Source organism: Molothrus ater, chromosome 18, assembly GCF_012460135.2.
Source record: "Molothrus ater isolate BHLD 08-10-18 breed brown headed cowbird chromosome 18, BPBGC_Mater_1.1, whole genome shotgun sequence".
Taxonomy (NCBI): domain Eukaryota; kingdom Metazoa; phylum Chordata; class Aves; order Passeriformes; family Icteridae; genus Molothrus; species Molothrus ater.
This window is the reverse complement of record NC_050495.2, coordinates 3,852,068-3,874,664: the sequence shown is the minus strand read 5'-3', so window position 1 is coordinate 3,874,664 and position 22,597 is coordinate 3,852,068. Positions and strand designations below refer to the sequence as shown.

Here is a 22,597-nt window from a genome sequence, read left to right as displayed (position 1 = left end):
TTTATCCTGGCATGATAAATAAGCTGCTTTTTTCATCCCCACTACTCCCTCAAGTAATAATTACAGGATGTGGCCAATTCTCTGTGTTTAATGGGGTGCAGAAGGAGCAGGAGTGATTTTTTTTTCCCTTGTAAAAGTGATTTTCCATGTCAAAGCAAAATATTTTATCTGAATGCAAAATCTATTTTCACACTTCAAATTCTAACCAGTTCTCATGGTATGTTGTACCAAATTGTTGGTTTTATTTTAATTAGGTGAAAAACTGGTCCCAGGTGCTCGGGAAGTTCTCACAGAGATCTTTAAAAGCTGTGTCCATTCGGAACAAATGCTGAGCCTGACCCCAGCCAAGCCCATCAAGGTGGCTGACATTTACCTCAGCAAGGAGCAGATCAATTCCCAAACCCCTGGGAACCTCCTCCACGTCTTCTTCACCAACGTCCGCCCTCCCAAGAAGGTGCTGGAGGACCAGCTCACCCAGGTAGGGCTTTGACAGCTCTTCTCAGCCTCTTCTGGTGTCACTTGAAAGCACTGGGTGATGATTCACTTCTTGTCTTGGAAGATTTTAAGGAAATACGGAGTTCCCAAGCCCAAATTTGACAAGAGCAAGTACAACAAGGCAGGCAAGGAGCAGCACCCGGTGAAGGTGGTGAGCACCAAGCGCCCGGTCACCAAACCCCCCACCAAGGAGAAGTCCATGCTCAACAGTGTCAGGTGGGTGTCCTCAGTCCTGTGGCACTTGGGGAATATTGGATTTCACTGTACAAATCCAGGTTTTTATCCCCCATCCCTCTGTGCTTCTGTGTGTTGGAACGAGGAAACACGTCCTGTTAATGTCAGAGCATCTCAGATTTCTGGCAATTATTTGGCAAAGTGTTTCTTTTCCCAGAGATTGGGGTGGAGTTGTTGGGATCTGTTTACAGAACATTGGAATTGTGTTCATCAGTGTTCTAGCCCAGTGCACTTACTCCAAAACACAGATCAGGTTGGACAGGGTTTGGAGTAATCCATGGCAGGAGTGGGACTGGATGGGCTTTAGGATCCTTCCAAACAATTTTGGGATCCTGTGAACAAATGAAAGAAAACGTTTGATCCTAACACCCACTTTGTCCCTTAGCCGAACAGCCTTAAGTGAGAAGAAGCCCACGGTAAAGCCCAAATCTCCCGAGAAGAGCAAACCTGAGGAGAAGGACCCTGAGAAGTCTCCCACTAAGAAACAGGAAGGTGGGAGCTGCAGAGAATTTTTTTTCTAGTTTTATCCTAGAAAAATATTTTTATTATTGACATGTTTATATGACTTCATGATTGATTTGGTTTGTCTTTATTTCTAGCAAGCCTAACTACATTTTTTTTTTAATTGTGATTTAAAATGCTGCTTTTATTTGTATCTCTGTGAATCTGGGCCCATCAGTGTGAGAGCAAACAGTTCTTGCAGCAGTGTGTAGGGCATGTCAATAAACCAGACAGAAAACTTCATGTGGGATGTAGTTCCAAGGCTTTGGTGTAGTGAGGGTTTGGGATATTATGGACTTGAACCAGGTGGGTTTTAGTTGTGCTTCTCAATTTATATTGGGAAATTCTTCAGTTACAAGTGGGAAATTGGATTTAAAAGATGATTGAGATAGCTCAGAACTTCTGGAGGAGACAGCACAGCCAGGGGGGAGAGGGGTTGTGCTCAGAGCTTTGGTCTGGTGGAAGAGTGAGCAGACATGAGCTTGGACTCCCTTCTTCCTAGCAGGAAGTGCCAGGTTAGCTCAGAAAAGGGGAATTTCAGCATCCAGCCAAGTAGGGTTAGAGGGAGGTGTTCCAGAGGAGCAGAGGGGGGTTTGAGCCCTCTAGGACAGTGAGAAGGTGCCATTGACTGAGGTGGACCTGACCAGTGTGTGATAGATGGAACTCCCTGGGAAAGGGTCCATGGTGGGATGGGACAGCAGGGGGAAGCTGGCAGCAGCCACCTCCTGCTCCTGCTGGGGTGAGAACTCCATGGCAAGTCATGAACTCTTTGCTGGTCCATGTTTGGTGGCAGTTCCTGAGGAGAAGTACCTGACCCTGGATGGATTTCACCGGTTCGTGGTGGACCGCTCCAAGCAGGACATCCGGAGCGTGTGGAGAGCCATCCTGTCCTGTGGCTACGACCTGCACTTCGAGAGGTACAGCCTGCAAACCTCTCTGAGGAGGTGACACTTACTCACTATGCTCACCTGATCCCAAGTGCTCCTAATCCAGGGAGCTTTAACACTTCCATCCATGGCTGCAAGGCCTGTAGGGAAATCAGTTATTTCTTCAAAATACATTTTAAAAGTCACGTGCTGTCCAAATGCAGGTCCTGATTTCTTGTGCACAGCATGGCTGACAAAATCAGATGTGCCCCAGTGTCCTTTAGAGCTTCCAAGCTGTATAATAAGTTTCCTGAAGGGAGCTCTAGCTCCATGTCTGTCCCTGGTTTCCTTCCCCAGCCAGTGCACTGGGTCATTGTTTAACTGGCAGGGTTGTTACTGGGTCAGAAATGCTTTAGAAGAGGGACTGTTAAATTTCTTAATATTGTAGAGGAAGAAAGTCCCTTAAATGAATTCTCCTTATCTGCCTGTGTCAGGCCATAGGCTAATTGCCCCTTATCATCTCCAGAGGAGATAGTGCACTAAGAGTGCTTAATAGGCAGTGCCTTTGTGCCTAATTATTTAATACCAGTGAGGAGAAGTGGCTGATGAATCAGCTCTTGGCCTCACACTGGGATTCTTGTCATGGAACAGCTCTGCTCAAGGAAAGGGGAGTGAAGAGCAGGGCACCAGCTTCTACTCCAGGTGTGTTGGGATCTCCAGCTTGTCAGAGTGACACCGAGAAAAGTTGGGAAGTCCCTTTTCCCAGCCCAACACTTGAAGAAGGAGTCAGGGCTCTTCATTTCTTGGTCTCAAGGTTGTTCATTGTTCCTTATCTATAAAATTCTTTCTCCTGCCCTGCCGAGGTCCATCCAGCAGGACAGTTCCAGGCACTCTGCCTGCCCCCAGGGCAGTGTTATGTCTTTATACTAAAAACTACGTACACAATGTTTGCAATTACTTTCCAATACCTATCACCTATGTTAGACAGTGAGCTTCTACTCTAAACCAATCTGTAAGTGCCACCATCACAGCAGAAGATGGAGGCCAAGAAGAAGAAAAAAGGCTGGACATGCCCAGATCCCTCCATCCTGCCCCCATTCTAAAAACCCCCAAATCTCCTTTTTCACCTTGTGATAAATTCACTATCATTCTTCTTAATTTGTCGTGGCTTGCAGATCTCCATCTAAGGTTGGTAACTTGCTCCACGGGTCATAATCAAACCCACAGGGGCATTTTGGGCTCTGTGCCAGGGTCTCTGAGCCCCCTGGCAGGGCTCCTGGCTGCTCAGGACGGCCAGAGGGATGTCCTGGGTCCTGACACAGGTGTGCTCCAGGTGTGGTTGTCCCTGTGAGTGAGCAGCTGTGCCCTGTCCCCCTCCAGGTGCGCCTGCATCGACGCCCGGCACGCGCAGAAGGCGTCGCGCAAGTGGAGCCTGGAGATGGACGTGGCGCTGGTGCAGTACATCAACCGCCTGTGCCGCCACCTGGCCATCACCCCCGCCCGCCTGCACCCCCACGAGGTGTACCTGGACCCAGCTGATGCAGCAGACCCCAGGATTTCCTGCCTCCTGAGTATGTCTGGGTGCTTGGCATAGAGGGGTTTTTTCAGGGCAAGAGTTGGGAGCGCTCCTGGTGTTCCTTTGGAGGTTGGGTGTGACGCTGTTCACAGGGGTCTTGGGATGAGGGGAGAGACGAGGATCTGACTCCGTGTTTCAGAAGGCTTGATTTGTTATTTTGTGATATATAGTATATTAAAACTATACTAAAAGAATAGAAGAAAGGATTTCATCAGAAGGCTAGCAAGGAATAGAAAAAGAAATAATGATAACAAAGGCTTGTGGCTCGGACTCTCTGTCTGAGCCAGCTGGGCTGTGATTGGTCATTAATTAGAAACAATCAACATGGCCCAATCAAAGATCTACTTGCTGCATTCTACAGCAGCAGATAATCAATGTTTACATTTTGCTCCTGAGGCCTCTCAGCTTCTCAGGAGGAAAAATCCTAAGGAAAGGATTTTTCATAAAAGATGTGTGTGACAGGCTGGGGGCTTGGTGGGTTGAGGGCAGTGCTGGGTCTGGATCTTCTCTCTCTTTGGGTGAGTGCTTGGGCAAAGTCAGGGATGCAGTGCAGCTGCTCCCTGCTCTCCAAGCAGAGTTTCCAGCACAGGCTGGAGCAGGAAATACCTGGTGGGTTCTGCTTGCAGGGGAAGGAAGGCTGGATTTCCACAGATTTTAGTCACCTAAATCCAGTTCTAAGCACTTTAGGAGAAAAGTTCCATGATAATGAGAGATTCTGGACTCACACCGAGAGACTGAAGATCCAGGAAGGAACATTCCTGCATCCTCAGCACAGGGATCAGAGGGGCTGCTTTGTGTGGCTCCTGGACCAAACCTGCTGGGGTTTGCAGGAGGTGGAACAGGGATCTGTTCCTGTCCCTGACTGGGAGTTTCCCTGTGCAGATGTCCCCGTGGAGAGCCTGAGGCTGCGCTTTGCCCTGCTGCAGTCCCTCAACACCACCCTGGAGACCTTCTTCCTGCCACTGGTGGAGCTGCGCCAGAGCGAGATGTACGGGAACAGCATCGCTGCCCTGCTGCAGGAGGCCAAAGGTCAGCGGGGCACTGACCCCACGGGGCACTGACCCCACGGGGCACTGACCCCACGGGGCACCTCTGAGGGGCACTGACCCCACAGGGCACTGACCACAGGGCACTTCTCTCTTGATTTGCTTTTAAAGCACAGGGGGATTATCCTCATGACACCACACCCGCAGAGGAATTTGTTCCACCTTCTGTGTCTGTGGGTCTTTATCCTCTTGGGAGTATCCAGAAATCAAAACTTTGTTAGTTAACAAGCAGGTCAGGTGAAAGTCTCAGGACTTTCCTGTTTGAGCATTTTCTTGATCTTTTCTTGTAGCTGATGCTACAAATGTACCAGAGTATTTTTACAGCCTTCATTAGACACCAAAAAACCCCAAGATCTGGGGCATGACATTGTCCAGTTTTGTTTTCTGAAGAAGATGATATACAGAATGCACCAGGGGTGTCAGTGTGTGAAAGGAGTTTTCTGTATTGGCCCCGCTGGAAAAAAGCCACTCCTGAACCAGTGTGGGGGAGTGAGGAATATTCAGAGATTTCTCTTCACAGAGATATGAGGTATTAAATATATTTTTGGGGCAGTGTCACAGCCCTATTTTTTATCATTTCTTGCCAGTAGCTTTACTGTCAAAACATCTCAGACTCCTGAAAGCTATTTGGCAAAATGTTCCTATATACAGAGATTGTGGTGGAGTTGCTGGGATCTAATTATAGAACATTGGAATTGTGTTCATCAGTATTTCATCCCAGTGCACTTATTCCAAAAAACAGGAGGAGCAAATAGGTGGGACTTGGAGAAACCTGGGCTGTGGAAGGTGTCCTTGGTGGAACTGGATGAGTGGAATCATGGAAACCATTCCATGATATTGTTTTAAAAAATTTTAGATTAGCCATGTCTTAGAAGGGGAAAATTTTATTCTGCCGTTGTCCACTGGAGAATTTCAGGGGTAGATTAACTCTGCTGAAATGTGTTTGTTTCTTCAGGTTTAATCTTTTATGACACAAAAGTCACTGTCATGAACAGAGTGCTCAATGCCACCGTCCAAAGAACCGCTGACCACGCAGCCCCAGAAATCACCCTGGACCCCCTGGAGATCGTTGGAGGTACAGCAAGCACCGATCCTTTCCAGCAGCTCGGAGCTGCTTTCCCCCAGCTCAGCTGCTTTGCGAGGCCGGGGGTTCACTTTCCCTTTGTGTTGGACAGGGGAGATCCGTTCCTCAGAGAATTCCTACTTCTGCCAGGCCGCCCGGCAGCTGGGCTGCGTCCCCTCGTCCCAGCTCTGCGTCAAACTGGCCAGCGGGGGCGACCCCACCTACGCCTTCAACATCCGCTTCACCGGGGAGGAGGTGCACGGCACCAGTGAGTGCAGGGCAGGGACAGGGAGTGGGGACAGGGACAGGGCACCAGGGAGTGCAGGGCAGGGATAGGGACAGGGCACCAGGGAGAGGGGACAGGGGAGACAGGGCACCTGGGAGTGCACGGCACCAGTGAGTGCAGGACAGGGACAGGGAGTGGGGACAGGGACAGGGCACCAGGGAGAGGGGACAGGGATGCCATGGCACCAGGGAGTGCAGGGCACGGGGACAGGGACAGGACACCAGGGGGAACAGGGGCTCCATGGCACCAGCGAGTGGGGACAGGGGAGACAGGGCACCAGGGAGTTGGGACATGGGGATAGGGCACCAGGGAGTGGGGACAGGGGCTCTGTGGTAGCAGGGAATGGGGACAGGGTACCAGTGAGTTTGGACAGGGCTCCATGGCACCAGGGAGTGGGGACAAGGGGTCCATGGCACCAGGGAGTGGGGACAGGGCTCCATGGCACCAGGGAGACAGAATAGGGGGGTCCTGGCAGGGAGTGGGGACAGGGACAGCCCAAGTGGCTTCCCCCAGGGACAACTCTTCAGCACAACCTTCCTTGAGTGGACTTCAAGGAGCAGCATTCCCTTGTGGATGGAAAAGAATGGGATCCCCCTGGATGCTGGCTCTCCCTGGGGTGGTGGTTGCTCAGTGTTTGCACCAGGAGGAGACTGGGTTTAACCGTGGGCTGAGGGGATTTGGCACAGCAGAGCTGTTCCGTGGGGTATTGAGGCAGATCCCAAAGAGCAAAGGGATCCCTGCTCTCCAAACCCACGTGGGCTGTGCTGGCCCTTGGTGGAGATCCATGGGGGAGTGTGGAGCCAGAGAGCCCAGAACACACTTCTGACATCCCCAGCTCCTGTCACCTGTCTGAGGTGCAAAGGAAGTGAGTGTACAGCCAAGGCTCCATGGGGCCTTCTCCCAAGGGGAGTTCCTGTCTTCCGAAGGGCTGGGTGGTACTGACAGTGTTTATGAGGAGATAAATGTTGTGGCTGTGGCTCAGCAGCTGTGCTGAAGCCTGGAGCATCACCTCCATTGTTGTAGGACAGCCTCATCCATCTCCTAATCCAGCACCACATCCCATTTGCAGGCCTGCTGGTAGAACAAATATTCCTGCTGTTCTTGGAGTGCTGGAAAGCAAAGCAGCATTTAGGAATGCAGCAGGAACAAAGGAATGTTTCCATTGTTTTCCCTCTCTCTTTTCCAGGTGGATCTTTCCGTCACTTCCTTTGGCAAGTGTGTAAAGAGCTCCAGAGCTCCTCGCTCTCCCTGCTCCTGCTGTGCCCCAGCTCTGCTGTCAATAAGAACAAGGTGTGAGATCCCAGTGCCAAAAATGAGGGGTTTTTTTTCTCTTTTTGAATGCTGGGTTAGAACAGGAGTGGAACACATTGGGTCAGAGGGGCAGAGAGAGGCCTCAGATCCATGAAACCGAGCAGATCCCATATCCTGGGAGAGCTGGGAGTTGGTGATCCCATGGTGCACCTCTTGTGTGCAGCAAAAGGGAACAGAATTTGTATTCTGTGGCCTTGCTCCAGGAATGTCACCAGAAAGGTCTGTCACCTTGCCAGGAGAATAAGATGCTCCCTCCATGCTGTTTAGTGTCATATTTGGTACAGTAGATGTTCTCTAGAAACAAGATAAAGCTGATGGTCCAATGAATTCTCCATAATTCCTTCCTGGGAATATTCTTAGGGCAGGAAACAGTTCAGTTCCCTCAGCTTAAGACCAACTGTGTAGCAAACCTGGCTCTGCAAATCCAGGCTCAGGAACATCCCACAACTGAAAGACTTGGATATCAAACTGATGTAACAAGTTCAGAAAATGCTGTGAGTGTTAATCAACAGCTTGGCAAAATGGGAACCAACCAAAATGGGGTTGATTGGATCAGAAAGTGATGAGATAAGGTGATACCAGTGTGTAAAATACAGGGACTCCTGCTGTGCTGGAGCAGATCCTTTGGTATCCAGCTGAACACTTCCTGAGTGGAGCAGGAAGGATGCGCTGGCACGGGCCTGCTCCCAGCCAGCCCCCCAGGCTGTGGGCAGGTGCTCAGTGCTGCCCTGGCTGCTGTTCCCTCCACAGGGCAAGTACATCCTGACCCCCAGCCCCATCACCTACGCCGAGGAGCAGCTGCTCCATTTCTTCGGGCAGCTCCTGGGCATCGCCATCCGAGCCGATGTTCCTCTGCCCCTGGACCTCCTGCCCTCCTTCTGGAAGACCCTGGTGGGAGAGCCCCTGGATCCCGACCTGGATCTGCAGGAAGCTGACATCCTCACCTACAACTACGTCAAAAAGTTTGAAAATGTAGGTCCCTTTTCCTCTCCCTCCTTCTCCTCAGGATTCCCCCATGGCACAAATGTGCCTGCCCTGGCTGGTGGCTGCCAGGTGGTTTTTGTGGAAGCAGGGTTGGGAGATGGGTGGATTCCTCTTGGATGCAGGATTTTACATCCTGTTGCCTTGGAGAAGTTTCCCACACTCCCCTGCTGCAGGGCTCAGTGGAATTCCGGCTTCTGGAATATTTACTGGAATTGCTAAACCAGAGCAGAACTCCCAAAGCAGGATTTTGCTGTTGGAGTCCCCGTTGTGGGGACACCTGTGAGGAGGCAGTGCCATGCAGGTGACCATGTCCTTGTCCTTGTTCTGTGACAGATCAGTGACGAGACAGAGCTGGAAGCTCTGTGTGCCGAAATCGCCTCCCAGCACCTGGCCATGGAGAGCCCCGACTGCCCCAACAAACCCTGCTGCAAATTCACCTACCTGAGCCTCACTGGGGAGGAGGTGGAGCTGTGCCCCAGGGGCAGGCACATCCCTGTGGGGTAAGGAGCAGCCTTCCAGGCAGGATGTGGCACAGAACATCTCTGGAATCGTTCTCCAAGCACAGCCTCTCCAGAGGTGCTTTTGTAACAAGTTGGAAGGATCTGGGAAAGCTTTGTTTCGTGAGAAGGTGGCAGAACTTGGGATCAGTGGTGCTGTTTGGCTCTGTAAGGGACAGAGGAGCAGGGCTGGTCCCAGCTGTGGGGGCTCCCAGTTGTGAGGGATGGGCAGGTGGGAGGAGAGGAGGAAGCGGAGGACAGCAGAATTATCTGGGAAGCATTGGAATGCCAAGTGTGAATTGCTGACTCTGGATTGTTCCAGACCAGGATCTCTCCATAAAACCCTTCCCTGTGTAACACAGGTGGGGCTCAAGGGCTCTCCCAGGAGTTCTCCCTCAGCCCAGGTCTCTGCCCCTGCAGGTGGGAGAACAAGGACGTGTACGCGGCCGCCATCCGGAGCCTGCGGATGCGGGAGCTGCAGACCCCGGAGTGCATGACAGCAGTGAGGGCAGGGCTGGGCTCCATCATCCCCCTGCAGCTCCTGACCACACTCACCCCCCTGGAGATGGAGCTGAGGACCTGTGGCCTTCCCTACATCAACCTGGAATTCCTCAAGGTGCTTTGGCCACGCTCCTGTGGGACACAGAGAGGGGGATCCTCCAGGGGAAGGTGGGAGGGGAGAATCTTTAGGTTTTGGTTCCTCAGCCAGGACATCCTTGGGGAGCTGCTTTTCCCCCAGGGAAGTTCATTAAGATTTCACTTGATTCAGGAAATAATAGGGTAGGGTTTGTGCAGAGAGGAGTAAGAGTCTGAACTGGGGAAAATTCCTGAAGGGAGAGAGGTGAGCAGCAGTGGACACGTGTCCCTGTCCCCTCAGGCACACACCATGTACCAGGTGGGACTGATGGAGACCGACCAGCACATCGAGTTCTTCTGGAGCGCCCTGGAGATGTTCACGCAGGAGGAGCTCTGCAAGTTCATCAAGTTTGCCTGCAACCAGGAGAGGATCCCCTTCACCTGCCCCTGCAAGGACGGCGGCCCCGACACCGCCCACGTCCCCCCCTACCCCATGAAAATCGCCCCCCCCGATGGCGCCGCAGGTACGGAACTGAGGGAAAGGAGGGGAAAAGGAGAGGAAAAGGAGCTGCTGCTGCTGCTCCCAGCTCTGTGCCCCCCTTTAATGAACACTGACAAAGGAGGGGCAGGTGGTTATGAGGGGAAATCAGGAGAGAATTGGGGCTTAAATGATGTAAAGCTAAAATTTCACCTAAAACTTGAACTGCATCCAGTGGGGAGTTCCCTGCCCATGGTGGGAGAGTGGAACTGGATGAGCTTTAAGATCCCTTCCAACCCAAACTGTTCTGGGATTCCACCATTAAAACTTTGCCCAGTAGAGATGCAGAGACACTTTGCTATTTGTCTGAAATTAAATTGCTGGGAAAATACTGGCATGAGACCTGATGGGAGAATCACAGAAACATTTACGATTCAAAAGCCCCACAAGAGTCAGGGATAGGATTTTGTTCACAGGGAAGAGACGAGGATCTGACTCCATGTTTCAGAAGGCTTGATTTATTATTTTATGATATATATTATATTAAAACTATACTAAAAGAATAGAAGAAAGGATTTCATCAGAAGGCTAGCTAAGAACAGAAAAAGAAGGAAATGATAACAAAGGTTTGTGTCTCGGACAGAGAGTCTGAGCCAGCTGGGCTGTGATTGGCCATTAATTAGAAACAGCCAACATGGGCCAATCCCAGATGCACCTGTTGCATTTCACAGCAGCAGATAACCATTGGTTACATTCTGTTCCTGAGGCCTCTCAGCTTCTCAGGAGGAAAAATCCTAAGGAAAGGATTTTCCATACAAGACGTGTGTGACAGTGCTGGGCTGGGTGTAACCCCTGGCGCTGGCTGTCGCGCAGGTTCCCCGGACTCGCGGTACATCCGAGTGGAGACGTGCATGTTCATGATCAAGCTGCCCCAGTACTCCTCGCTGGACATCATGCTGGAGAAGCTCCGCTACGCCATCCACTACCGCGAGGATCCGCTCAGCGGCTGAGCACGAGCAGGGAATGCCTGGAGGTGACTCCGTGACTCTGCCCAGTGGAACCCCTTCAGTTCCCATCCAGCACCTCCCCTGGGATCAGCTGGGGGTTAATTTATTTCCTGAACCTTCGTTCCCATTACAGTAATTCCCGGAAGACTTCCATTTTGTATTCGTAGACTTTGTGGTGGACTGGTTCTTTTGCTGCCTTGTTTGTGGAATATTTGTAGGATAGTTTAGTAAAGACCGGTTTGTGTATAATTTAATTTGGGGGAAAAAACCTTTCCACCTGTACATTTCTAATTTTGTAATCCACAATGGTCTCTGCCCCGTGCGAACACCACTGGCAGGGAGGGCATTCCGAGGCCGGGAGCCCTCGCAGGGGAAGGCTCATGGATCGCTCTCCCTGAGGGGTTTTTGAGTACAAAAATGCCAGGTTTGGGTGTGGGGAGGGAATCACTGCATGGGCAGGAGCAGAGCACAGGCACTATTTGTGGCACTTGCTTGAGGTTTGAAGCAGAACTTTGCTGCCAAACTGCTTTTTCCACTTTTCCACCACTTTCCTTGAAATTTTTCTAAACTCTGACCAAGCACATGGGGGCTGCCACAGGGAACTGGGGGGTTCAGCTCAACACTTTTGGGAAAATTTCCAATAGAACAGTGAAAGGGTTGTGATTCCATTGGGTTTCTGCCCTAGATGTTCTTGAATGTCTGCTTTGCTTAGCAACAAAATAATTTATTGTAATTAAAATATGAGCAGAACAAAACAGCTTCTCTCCAAAGGGTGTAAGATACCACAGTCCATCCCAAATATGCGGGACTATCCCATTTCCCAATGAGCTCTCAGAACAACCAGGGGGTGCTCAAACACCTGGAACTCGTTTTTGTACTCAAAAATCTTTGATCCAAGAGCAAATTATCCTAAAAACCTCTGGCACCCGGCAGGAGGACAAAGCTCCTGTTCTGTGTGGAAAGCTGGGAGGCAGCTGCGGAGCAGGAACAACTCCACGTTTCACTGGTGTTCTGTGGACTGTTCTGGATGGTTCAGAGCAGCCCCTCCACAGGTGTCTCATCCCTCAGCAGGATTTCTGGGCCACTCCAGCTCTGCTGATCCCTGGGATCCTGAGTTCTGAGGAAGAGACCATCCCGGAATCCGTCGGTGCTGTCCGTGAGCCGAGTGCCGGCGCGGAGCCGCCCGGGAGGCCCCGGCTGAGGTGACCGAACCTCCAGCTCCGTGTCCCCTGGCTCCAGAACTGCTCCTGGGAATCCCAAATGTATTTATTGTACATTATTGTGAATAGTGGGAACGCTGAGTGCGTGGGATGCGGGAGAGGCGGTGTGAGTTGGGGATGGATGTCCTTGTTCTTCCGTGCGCGAGTGGGAATGGCAATGGCAATGGGAATGTGTGTGCAGCACTCGTAGTCGTCGGCATCCGGAGTCTCCCAAGCCCGTGGTTAGGAAGCTGTTACCCTCCCAATGCATATTGCCCTGTCCAGGGAACAGATCCCTGTAGGAAGAATATTTACTCTTGAATCTCGTCCATTTCCTGGTAGAAGCGTTTATGTAGCTCAGAAACCACTCGGAGCAAGCGGGAACACCTGGAGTTTACAAAGACCAAGGGAAAAGGAAGCCGAAGGGGTGGCTCGGAGCCCGTTTGTTCCCAGACAGGAAAGGTGGGGAGCACTGGCTGGATTCCATGGCAGAGCTGTGGCCCCGGGCTGGGCTCTCTCTGGCCTTTCCTGGGGTCCAATCCTGAAATGCTGAGGGGCCATCCCGGAGGGCTCCGTGTGCCAGCGGTTCCCGAGGCTCCAGTTCCAGCTGTGAGTAAGAAACTGCTGCTGCTGCTGCTGTGCTTGTGCTCCTTGGGAAGCACATCCGAGTGGAGCACACCTGCACCCGGCCCCGGGCGTGTGCTGGAACGTTACTTGATCCGTATTTATTACAGTTAATTATTTATGATTACAAATAACGAACTTCTCGTCGTTTGCACCTGGGGGTGTAAATGAAGCTTCTTCTACAGGACAAATGTCGCACCAATAACCAACTTCCATCGACTTTGGTTTGTTCTGGAGAACAGGATGAGCCCCACAAGAGGAATTGTGGGAGTTTTTTGGCTTTTTTTTTTTTTTTTAATTCCATGCTCCTGGGAAGGAAGTGCTGCAGCACCTCAGCTGTGGCTCAAATGGCCTTTTAATTAAAGCTTTTCTAATCATCCTTAATTCCTCGTGCTTTAAATGAACTTGACATTGTCTGTACTAGGCTTGTTTGTCGAAGCAAAGATTGGTTTGTGATGATTATTATTATTTTTTTTAATATATATTCATTCAGAATGTAAAATTATACTAAACAATGGAAAAACTCTGGAGCTGGGTATTAGTTCTAGCTTGGTGTGTGTCCATCTCGGTTCCATACACGGCATTAACCTGTAAGTGCTCTTGGCCATCGAGTGTACACCTGCATAAAGGAGATTCTTAACATCCCTGGAGGTGTTTGTGTCCTTCTGTGGGGAGCAGGGACTGGGATCTGCTGCTGGAGCTGCCTGAGGCAGAGCAGGAGAGGGGGAGAAAGGGAGCTGCAGCTGCTCTGTTGGAATCCCACTTCTCCGGGTTCTCTGTGTGCGCTCGGAACAGGATGGATGTCAGCACTTTGTACCAAAGGGAAGCAGGGCCACTGCTGAGCTTGTTCCTCTGGGATATTCCTTGTGCCTGAGGCCCAGCACAGGCTCTGCCACCTCAGTCATTAATTATTTGTCATGTTTAATGATCCCTGACCCACAGCATCCCATTATCCAGCCCAAACCTCAGGGACCAGCTCCCCTTCCCTGATCTTCTCACAGCCCTTCTCCCCAGGAATGGGAAGAGCAGAGGTTTGGTGTGCCCCTGTTTTTTTAAATACTTTTATTCTTCTTTTCTTGTCTAAATAAGCACATTTGGTGGGAGCATCTGTAAAATGTCTTTATCTGAGGAGGAAGTTCCCTTCAGCCTTCATTGGATGGAGCTGGCACCTGAGGCAAGGCCTGGGTACTGACGCTGCCCCAGGGGTGGCCAGTGAGCCCTGCCAGTGCCATCTGCTGCACCTCCTCAATGAGGCTGATGCCCACGGGTGTTATCCAGGCTCTGCTCCACTTCCCCAAGTCCCAGGGATTCCAACAGTAACAGAAGCCAGGCAATAACAGCAGGAATGGATCCTCAGCAGGGGCTGTGGGCCCGTGTCACCCCAGGGGACAGATGGCACTGCACAACGGTTTGGGACAGCCTCAGAGAAATTTTATTCCCAGAAAATTAAAAAGCTTTAAACTTGAAAATGCAGCACTGAGAAGCCTTGGAGCCCCAACCCTCAAACCTGCTCTGCATGGGACAGGTCTGGAGCACTGACTGCTCCCTGTTGGTGTCACCAGCTGTCACTGAGCATTCCAGGGCAGGACGCACCCAGAGCTCAGGGTGACACAAATCCCAGCCCAGGATGGCACAAGGAGCCCACACAGACACAGAACTCAGGTGGGTGCCCAAGGTAAGACTCAATTTGATGCCTTGGGGGTGGTGCTCGAGGTGATCAAAGACATAAAAACCTGAAGTTTGCTCTCACAGATTAAAAATAGAGATTTAGAAAATGGTCACTGCCTAAAAATTGAAGCTGAGTGTCAGAATTTGCTTGCAGGAGTCTGGCAGAGCCCAGGGGCAGGGCCGGGTGCTCCATGTTCTCACAGGCACTGGCTCACTCCTCTGGCTGTCCAGCTGCTGGGCTCTGGCCTTTTGCCTTATGGGAGGGGGAGAAGAAAAATGCTGTTTTCAAATATGACTTAATAAGGGAGGGCTGTAAAAAGCCAGCTCCTTGTCCTGGCAAAAGCACCAGGAGCTGCCCCTGCAGCCTCACCTTGGAGCTCCGGCGCCGGAGGCCGCTGCGCCCGTCCGACAGCCCCAGGCTCCCTCCTCCTCCTGCGGCACCAGAGCTGTGGGACAGGGACACCTTCAGAGGAGGCAAAGCCACCCGAGCTGGATAAACACAGGACAGCACAGCAGGGAGACAGGGAAAGGGAGAGGCCCTTGGGTCTCCTCTGACCCTGGCCCAGATGTTTCAGAGCAGAAGCAGCTCCTGTTCAGAGCCCAGGTGAGAGCAGAGCACTCCCATGGGACAGTAATGAGACTTTAACCTACATTTGATCCCAGTGACCAGTGGGTCTGTTCTCTTTTGAGGTAAAAACCTAAATTTGTTGTTTGAAACGCAGATAAGCACCAGCCAAAATCAACTGGGTGAATCTGAAAGCTTTGGAAAACCCTTTCAGCCACAGGCAAAGCCAAAGGGACCCAGATTTGCAGCATAAGAAGGGGAATGGAGCAGAAGGAAAGGCATTACCTTGGCTGGGCTGGAGAAGCTCTGGAGGAGCTGGAAGTGAAGGTCTCTGCCTGGAAGTGCTGAGCAGCTCTTGCCCGGGGTGCTGTCCCAGCTGCAGAGTCACCTCTGTCCTTCCGTGTCCCCTCACTGCCACTGCCCTTCCCGGGCTTGGCCGGAGCGTCACCGGCTCTCCCGGGAGGGGACAGCGCCGCGCTCCCAGCCTTGGCCACCCCCGTCCTCAGCCTGGGCCCTGCAGCAGGGAACAGCCCCAGCTTCCCAGAGCCCTCTGCGTGCCAAGGAGAAACATCTCCTGCAGGGACAGGACACGGAGCTGAACAGGAACTGCAGCATCAGGAACAACCCCAGTGTCCACCCCAGGACCCCCAAGGACAGAACTCCAGTGATTTGATCCTCCCTCCCTGAGCCCAGCCCCAGAGCAGAGGATGGAGATTTCTGAGAGAGAACAGGGTAACAGCATCTCCCAGGGAGCTCAGGGGAGCTCAGGCTGTGCCCTGCCCACACCTTGGTGCCGGATCCGTCGCCGAGCTGGCTCTGGTGAGTCCCGTCTGTCCCCGTGGGTCTGGGCTGGCAGCTCCTGAGCTGCAATGTCACCCGTGGGGCTGGCAGGGCGCAGGTCACAGTGGTGCTGCACAGAACACACAGAACACACAGTGCTGGTCAAGTGAAGCCCACTCAGGGCTGGGAAAACACTGCGGAGCAGCAGCACTTGGGGATGTTAAGAGGGAATAGTGGAATCCCAGAATGGTTTAGAGATCTTAAAGCTCATCCAGTTCCATCCCCGTGTCAGGCTGCACTGGGCTTGGAGCACCCTGGGTCACTGGAAGGTGGCCCTGCCCATGGCACGGGGTGGGATGGGATGGGATGGGCTTCAACATCCCTTCCAACCCAAGCCATTCTGGCATTCTGTGATAAGCTCTCAAGTTTGATCAGATCTCATTCCCAGAACAGATTTTGCTGTCCCCCAGGAGAGGAGAGGCCCAGAACAACCAACCCAACCCCAGCTTCAGCAGCTTGCTGGGACCAGGGATGTGAATGAACCATGACACAGAGAATGGTGAGCTCAGCATTCTCCCATCTTGCCTGTGGCAGCAGCAGATTCCAGAGGACTCTTCCCTGGGCACACCACACCCAGGGCTGGAGTTTGTTCTCTCCTTCCCCTCCCACCCAGTTTTACCCTTGTGCTCCTCTCTCCCCTCAGCTGACTCATCCAGGGTTCAACTTCATTTTGTGTGATTCTGATTGTGCAACTTCAGGCCCTTTTGTTTAGTGTCATTACAAGAGCTTTCACATTAATCCAGTACTTTTCAGGAGGAGCCTCAGTGCAGCACAACCCTTCACATGAATCCCAGAGCTTTGTGTGGGAAGATCTGAGCCAGGAGCAGCTCCCTGAATTCATGGAATATGCCACAAGAGCCCCTGGGACTGGGCCCATCCTGGAACAATGGGATGTAACCACCAGAGCCTGTCCTGTTCAGTACCTGGTGATGAAAGAGAATCTCCTCTTCCAGCTGGATCCCACAGAATTCACATGGAATCATGATGTCTCCTTCTGCCTGGCCAGCTTGGGGCTGGGATGAGGGGACACTCCTGTGGCTGTTGGAGCCCTCAGCCTGCAGACCACTGTATTCCCATGGATTTGGAGAGGAACTTCTCTTACTGAACGAGGCAAAGGCACTTGCTGGGTTACACCCTGTCTGTTACACAAACAACAGGGAAAAATCACCTTTCCTGATGAGCCAGGTGGGCACTGAAAACCACTTTCCTTGGCACAGACCCAGAGTTCTCCCAGTGTCACCCACACCCTTCCACACCCTGCTCAGTGACAGCCACAGAAAAGTCATCACTGCAAACCCCGAGACCAAAGGAAATCTCAAACCTGGTGAAGGATCAGATCTTCAGCAGGACACAGCTCCTCACAGAACTCGCAGGGCAACATGATCATGTCCTTGTCTGCAGGAGAAGCAGGGATTGCATCCTCTGTGAGCCTGGTGAAAGCTCCTGCTGCATCATGGAACCCTGTGCTGCCATTTCTCCCCTCAGAACGAGCTGCACTCCAGGTTTCCTCCAGATCCTCCTTCCCACCATTTTTACTTCCACAAGAACCTTTTTCCCCACCTGGGCTCCCACCATACACCAAGGTCAGAGACCCACTAATTTAATAACCTTTGATTTCTTCACTTGCTGCTTTGCTTTAGGAGTCTCAAAATGACTGATTTTCACCTTTTAAAATACTGAGGTAATCTTTAATATTCCCAATCCAAATTTTCCTTTTCCCCTCCCCTCCAATTTAAGGATAAACCCCACCACAACAGTGTTTATACCTATTTTGCTGTGCTTTGATGTGCTAAAGGAGCCTGGAGAGTCACAGGAGAAGATGCTGGACAGCTCTGTTCCACCAAGGTGGGCAGATTGTCCAGGCTCTTTGGTGTAGTCGTATTCCCAGAAATCCCTGGGAATGTCAGCTGCAGCGTTATGCTGAGGGTTATTCTCACTTTGCAGGCTGAGAGCCAACACATAGTCCAGGTCAGCATTCCAGTCTTCAGCAAGCTGGGAATGAAGGAGTTCAGGTCTCTGTAGCTCATCCCCTTCAAAACACAAACATTGTCAATTTGGGAGAACACCAAACCTGCCACCAGCAGCTCCCTCTGCACATCAGACTCAGCCCCAGGGTTTCTCCTGGAGTTCAGCATCTCAAAGCCAAGGGCACTTCTAACAAAGCCAGGAGGATGGAGAACAATCATAGCCCAAATTACAGGGAGCAAACAACTCCAGTTTCATTTTTAAGCCAGGTACTTTGAGACAAAAAAAATGAAGCAAGTGGGCTTTTATCCAAGGCACCTCAGCACTCCTGGCTTACACCTCATTCTGTGGGTAAACATTCCCCCTTGGTGCCTCTGGAGCATTCACTATCCTGTGTTTCCACAGAAAAGAATCACAAAACCTCACACCCGGACCAGCTACCAAACGAGCAGCCAGTTCTTCCTTCCTGTCTACTTTTTCTCACTTTTGGTTTCTTTGTGCTGTTCCTGTGAACGCCCTTAAGGTTCTTGTCCTCTGGGGGTCCTGTCCCTAAGGTTCTGTCTTTAGGGGTTCTGTCCCTTAAGAGTCTGTCCTGAGGGGTTTTGTCTTTAGAGGTTCTGCCCCTTAAGATTCTGTTTTTAGGGGTTCTGGTCCCTTTAGATTCTGTCCCTTAAGATTCTGTCTTTAGGGGTTCTGTCCCTAAGGTTCTGTGTCTCTGTCTTTAGGGGTTCTGCCCCTCAAGATTCTGTTTTTAGGGGTTCTGGTCCCTTAAGATTCTGAGGTTCTGCCCCTCCAGATTCTGTCCCTTAAGATTCTGTCTTTAGGGGTTCTGCCCCTAAGGTTCTGTGTCTTTTAAGATTCTATCTTTAGGAGTTTTGTCTTTGAAGGTTCTGCCCCTTAAGATTCTGTTTTCAGGAGCTCTGTCCCTTAAGATTCTGTCTTTAGGAGTTCTGTTCCTGCAGTTGTGTCCTTTAAGATTCTATCTTTAGGGGTTTTGTCTTTAGGGGTTCTGCCCCTTAAGATTCTGTCCTTAGGGGTTCTTGTCCCTGCAGCTGTGTCCCTTACGGGGCTCTGTCCCTGCAGCTGTGTCCCTTACGGGGCTCTGTCCCTGCAGCTGTGTCCCTTACGGGGTTCTGTCCCTGCAGCTGTGTCCCTTACGGGGCTCTGTCCCTGCAGCTGTGTCCCACAGCCCCTCTAAATCTCTTTTCCCCGCTCTGGCTCCTCCCCAGCCCATCGCCGCTCCCTGGTCCCGGCTCCCCGTGGCTCCACCCTCACTCCGGGCCGCGGGCGCGGCGGTGGCGCCGTCCTTGGCCGCCCTCTGCGGTGTGTCCGGTGTGTCCGGTGTCCCGCAGACCCGCGGGTGCTCCGGCAGCTCCCTGAGCAGGACGTGGCGGCCGCAGCGCCCGCAGGGCTCGGTCCTGGCCCCGCAGTAGAGCTCGTGCTCCTGGAGCTTGTTGAAGGCCAGCTGGATGTCACAGAACTGGCACAGCACGGGCCGCAGGGGACACGAGGACGCCTGGAAAACACAGGGGGTTACTCTTCCCACAGGGACACGGGGATTCCTCAGCTTTGGAGAGCTCTGCTGTGTCCTCAGCCACACCCAAAGGAACAACCTGGGGTAAACTACAACGTGGGAATGTGTTGGAGGCACAAACTCAGCAGCTGAAGCTCTTCAGGTGCTCAGGATATGATTTTGAATCTGCCAGGGTCACGTGGACCTTTCTGGATTTTGCTTTTCTCCTCCCCTCCAATTTAAGGATAAACCCCACCACAACAGTGTTTATTCCTATTTTGCTGTGCTTTGATGTGCTAAAGGGGCCTGGAGAGTCACAGGAGAAGATGCTGGGCAGCTCTGTTCCACCAAGGTGGGCAGATTGTCCAGGCTCTTTGGAGTTTTAGATACAACCCAAATCCAGTTGTATTCCACAGCACAGCTAAAATCCACACTGGTTTTTAGGGAACAGACTGACACCTCATTTACTGCTCAGCAAGAACTGCTTGGACATGTTCTTTACCCAACACTGAACCCACTTTAAAAGGGGTTAAAAACAGATAAAATATGTGATATTTGCAGATGTTGCACCAAGGAACAACCTGCACTAATAAAACATCATCGTTTGCTTTATAATCCAAAAGCACCACACACACACACACACACACAGAGGCAGGATTAGCTACTCCCAGGGTTTAGAACTGGCCAGATTTCCAAAGAAAATCCTTTTTCCCTCAGCAATCAGCAGGCTGAGGTGGCAGTTCCAGAGTTGTCTCTAGAGGAGCCCACAGCAAGGGAAGGGATGACATTTATAACAAGATTGTCTGTGACAGCAGCCAACTGGATTCAGAACTCAGAAAATCCCACTCTGGCCTATTTTAGTTTATTTTACAGGCTATTTTTAAAGTCTGTTTGGACAGATTGAGTTATTAAAAGTCTCATAATGGCTCCAGCAGAAACATGAAACAGGAAAGGAATGAAAAAAGTCAAGTCAATCATACTTTAAATAGCTATTTTTCAACTGACAAGGACAAAAAAAATCACCAATTATCACGGATAGCCCTTTGATATGAAGCCCTGAGTGGCTCCAGGACTTTAGGGCAGTTTCCAATCCCTTCTCCCAGAGGGTGTGAGTTTGGGAAGCATCGCTCCATAAAGGATGCACAAGCCCCAGGCTGGAATCCAGGCTGACAGAAAAGCTCTGGAACCAGTGAAACACCAGAGCAGCCCCCAGGGGTTCAATAATATCAAACCCACCAACCTCGTGATCCTTCAGGAGGCTGCTCTCCATCTTCATCCTACACTTGCAGGTGACCTACAGGCAAAGAGACCTCGTCAGATGAATGCCCACAGGAATGAGCAGCTCCAGAGCAGAGGAGTCTCTCACCTGCACGTGTTCAGACTCAATGTGGTTCTTCATCTCGGACTTTGGGATGGAGTCGCTGCAGTAGGGGCATATTTCAATATTTCTTCTACAGTGGATTTCATGGATGATGAAATTGACTGCAGGAATATCCTTTTTGCTGTGAGAAAGTCGCTGAGGTTACTGGGCAGAAACTCAATGACAACAAATCCAAGCAGTTGTTCACAACAGAAAGATAATGCTAAGAAAGATTTCAATGAGTTCACGGTTTAAAGTGAGTAGAGAAAGGCCCAGCCAGGCCTCAAGGTTCCAGCACAGGTGGATATTAATGTATTTAACATGCAAAAGTCACATTGTATTCAGATAAAATCCAGGGGGATTTGTTTCCTTATGTGAAAGGGAAATCTTGCAGCACAAACAAGTTATCAGCAGGGATCAAGTTAATAAATTAGTCTGAGAAGATAAAAGTTTCTTCCTGAAAATAACTTGGCTCTTGAGAAGTCAAACAATGCTTTGGAAAGCAGTCAAACTTTTTTTATACCTGACAGATCCTGTTCCAGGCTAATGGAACCATGGAATGGTTTGGGTTGGAAGGGACACCCTCCACAGACCAGGCAGCTCAGGGCCCCAGCAATAACAACGCTGCTCTGCACCCCAAAATTCCCCAGCTCACCTCACTTTTACCCCAAAATTCCCCAATTCACCCCGTTTCTAAGATGCTCGTTTTCCGTCCTGAAACCAAAGACAAAAGGACCAAAAGGATGTGAGCTCAGTCCTTCCTCCTGCCTCAACCAGGCAGCATCATTTCTGCATGGATCATCCCCTTTCCAAGAAATCCACCTTGGAAACACCTACATTAATTTTATAACCTTGTGTTTGCTAAGCCCACAGCTGTTCTCTGCCCTGCCAGATCCCAGGCACCCAAAAGCCTGGCAAAGCAACAAAGTCCAACAGCAGCGACTGGACTGCACAGACCAAACAAACCAGGCTGATGTTGCAAGAAATTGTCTGGATTCTGATGTCTCTTGGGGAAAAACAACTACAGAAAAAGTTAATTTCTTTAGCTGCTTGAATTCGAGACACAATTTGTGAGGTGATTCCTTATCAGCCACTGGGCTCTCTGCAGAGAGGTGTAATCAAAGAAAAACTTCCACAACAACCCTGCCTACTGATCTATCCTCGTATTTCTGCTCCCGAGCCACAGAACTGCTGAAGAAAAACTCGGAATCGTGTATTTTGTGCGGGTCTCACTGAAAAGCGAGTCTGGTTTTCCACCCGAACGTTTCGGTTTCTATTTCGTTCCCTATTAAGTCAGAAGGGAAATGCGACGCCCAAACGCTCAGGAGAGGCCCTACGGCCGTCTCCGCTATTTCAGCGCGTTCCGAGGAGCTGTACCCCGGCCAGCCCACACCGAGCCCGGCCCTCACCGACCCCCGGCCCCGGGCTGGCGCTCACCGACCCCGGCCCTCACCGACCCCGGCCCCGGGCTGGCCCTCACCGAACCCCGGCCCTCACGGACCCCGGCCCGGCCTTACCAGTTGCCGCAGAGCCGGGACTCGGCCGCGGGCACGTCGGCGATGGCCATGGCTCCGTGCGGTGCCCGCTCCCCTCACAGCCCCGGGCACCGGGCCCGGCCGCTGCCGCCTCTGCTGCGAGGGACCGGGACCGGCGAAAGCGAAAGCGCGGCCCTGCGGAGATCGCTCGGGAGTGCCGGTCCCGAGTCCGCCGGCCTGAGGGTCGGTTGAGGGTGCTGGTGTCGGGTGCCGATCTCTGGTGCCGATCACCGGTGACCCGGCCCGAGTCGGGTCGGGTCAAGTCAGGTGAGGTCTCTGACGCCCCCGCCCGTGGCGATGCCGGTGTGCGGCGCCGGTAGCGGTGCCCGGCGGGTGCCGGTGCCCGCCGTGTCCCGCTGCCCGCGGCGGCCCCGCCCCGCCGGCCCGTCCGCCGTTGCCCGCCCCCGG

General features: G+C 51.8%; 2 protein-coding genes across 3 annotated transcripts in view; one reads left to right on the top strand and one right to left on the bottom strand.

The window, feature by feature from the left end:
• Window positions 1-13,388, top strand: part of HECTD4 (HECT domain E3 ubiquitin protein ligase 4) — a 68,390-nt gene extending 55,002 nt beyond the window's left edge. Inside the window, 14 exon segments of the mRNA XM_036393380.2 lie at window positions 255-478; window positions 560-711; window positions 1,115-1,221; window positions 2,024-2,147; window positions 3,477-3,667; window positions 4,555-4,701; window positions 5,674-5,793; window positions 5,894-6,049; window positions 7,254-7,357; window positions 8,129-8,350; window positions 8,696-8,862; window positions 9,280-9,475; window positions 9,737-9,959; window positions 10,787-13,388. Coding sequence (XP_036249273.1) covers window positions 255-478; window positions 560-711; window positions 1,115-1,221; window positions 2,024-2,147; window positions 3,477-3,667; window positions 4,555-4,701; window positions 5,674-5,793; window positions 5,894-6,049; window positions 7,254-7,357; window positions 8,129-8,350; window positions 8,696-8,862; window positions 9,280-9,475; window positions 9,737-9,959; window positions 10,787-10,923 — 2,270 coding nt within the window. The 3' untranslated portion in view covers window positions 10,924-13,388.
• A 764-nt stretch (window positions 13,389-14,152) lies between these two features.
• On the bottom strand, window positions 14,153-22,556 carry TRAFD1 (TRAF-type zinc finger domain containing 1). Of its 2 annotated transcripts, none has more exons than XM_036393381.2 (11): window positions 22,172-22,556; window positions 20,661-20,796; window positions 20,535-20,588; window positions 19,051-19,297; window positions 17,583-17,846; window positions 17,138-17,211; window positions 16,740-16,955; window positions 15,763-15,886; window positions 15,262-15,550; window positions 14,782-14,857; window positions 14,153-14,664 (listed from the first exon to the last, which is right to left on the bottom strand). In XM_036393381.2, exons 1-11 carry the CDS (start codon window positions 22,219-22,221, stop codon window positions 14,623-14,625), a joined length of 1,572 nt encoding a protein of 523 aa, XP_036249274.1. In that variant the 5' UTR covers window positions 22,222-22,556; the 3' UTR covers window positions 14,153-14,622. The 2 variants fall into 2 exon arrangements, with proteins under 2 accessions (XP_036249274.1, XP_036249275.1); XM_036393382.2 differs by having other exon boundaries at window positions 19,057-19,297; window positions 22,172-22,555.
• Between the last annotated feature and the right edge of the window lie 41 nt (window positions 22,557-22,597).

What these genes read in the sequence shown, in the direction of transcription:
- TRAFD1 (XM_036393381.2), bottom strand. Translation starts at nt 22,221, where the DNA reads ATGGCCATCGCCGACGTGCCCGCGGCCGAGTCCCGGCTCTGCGGCAAC. An exon ending in ATCAAAGCACAGCAAAATAG is followed by an intron (nt 17,212 to 17,582) that starts GTATAAACACTG and finishes CTTCTCCTGCAG; the next exon opens with ACAAGGACATGATCATGTTG. An exon ending in TCCGGCGCCGGAGCTCCAAG is followed by an intron (nt 14,665 to 14,781) that starts GTGAGGCTGCAG and finishes CCCTCCCATAAG; the next exon opens with GCAAAAGGCCAGAGCCCAGC.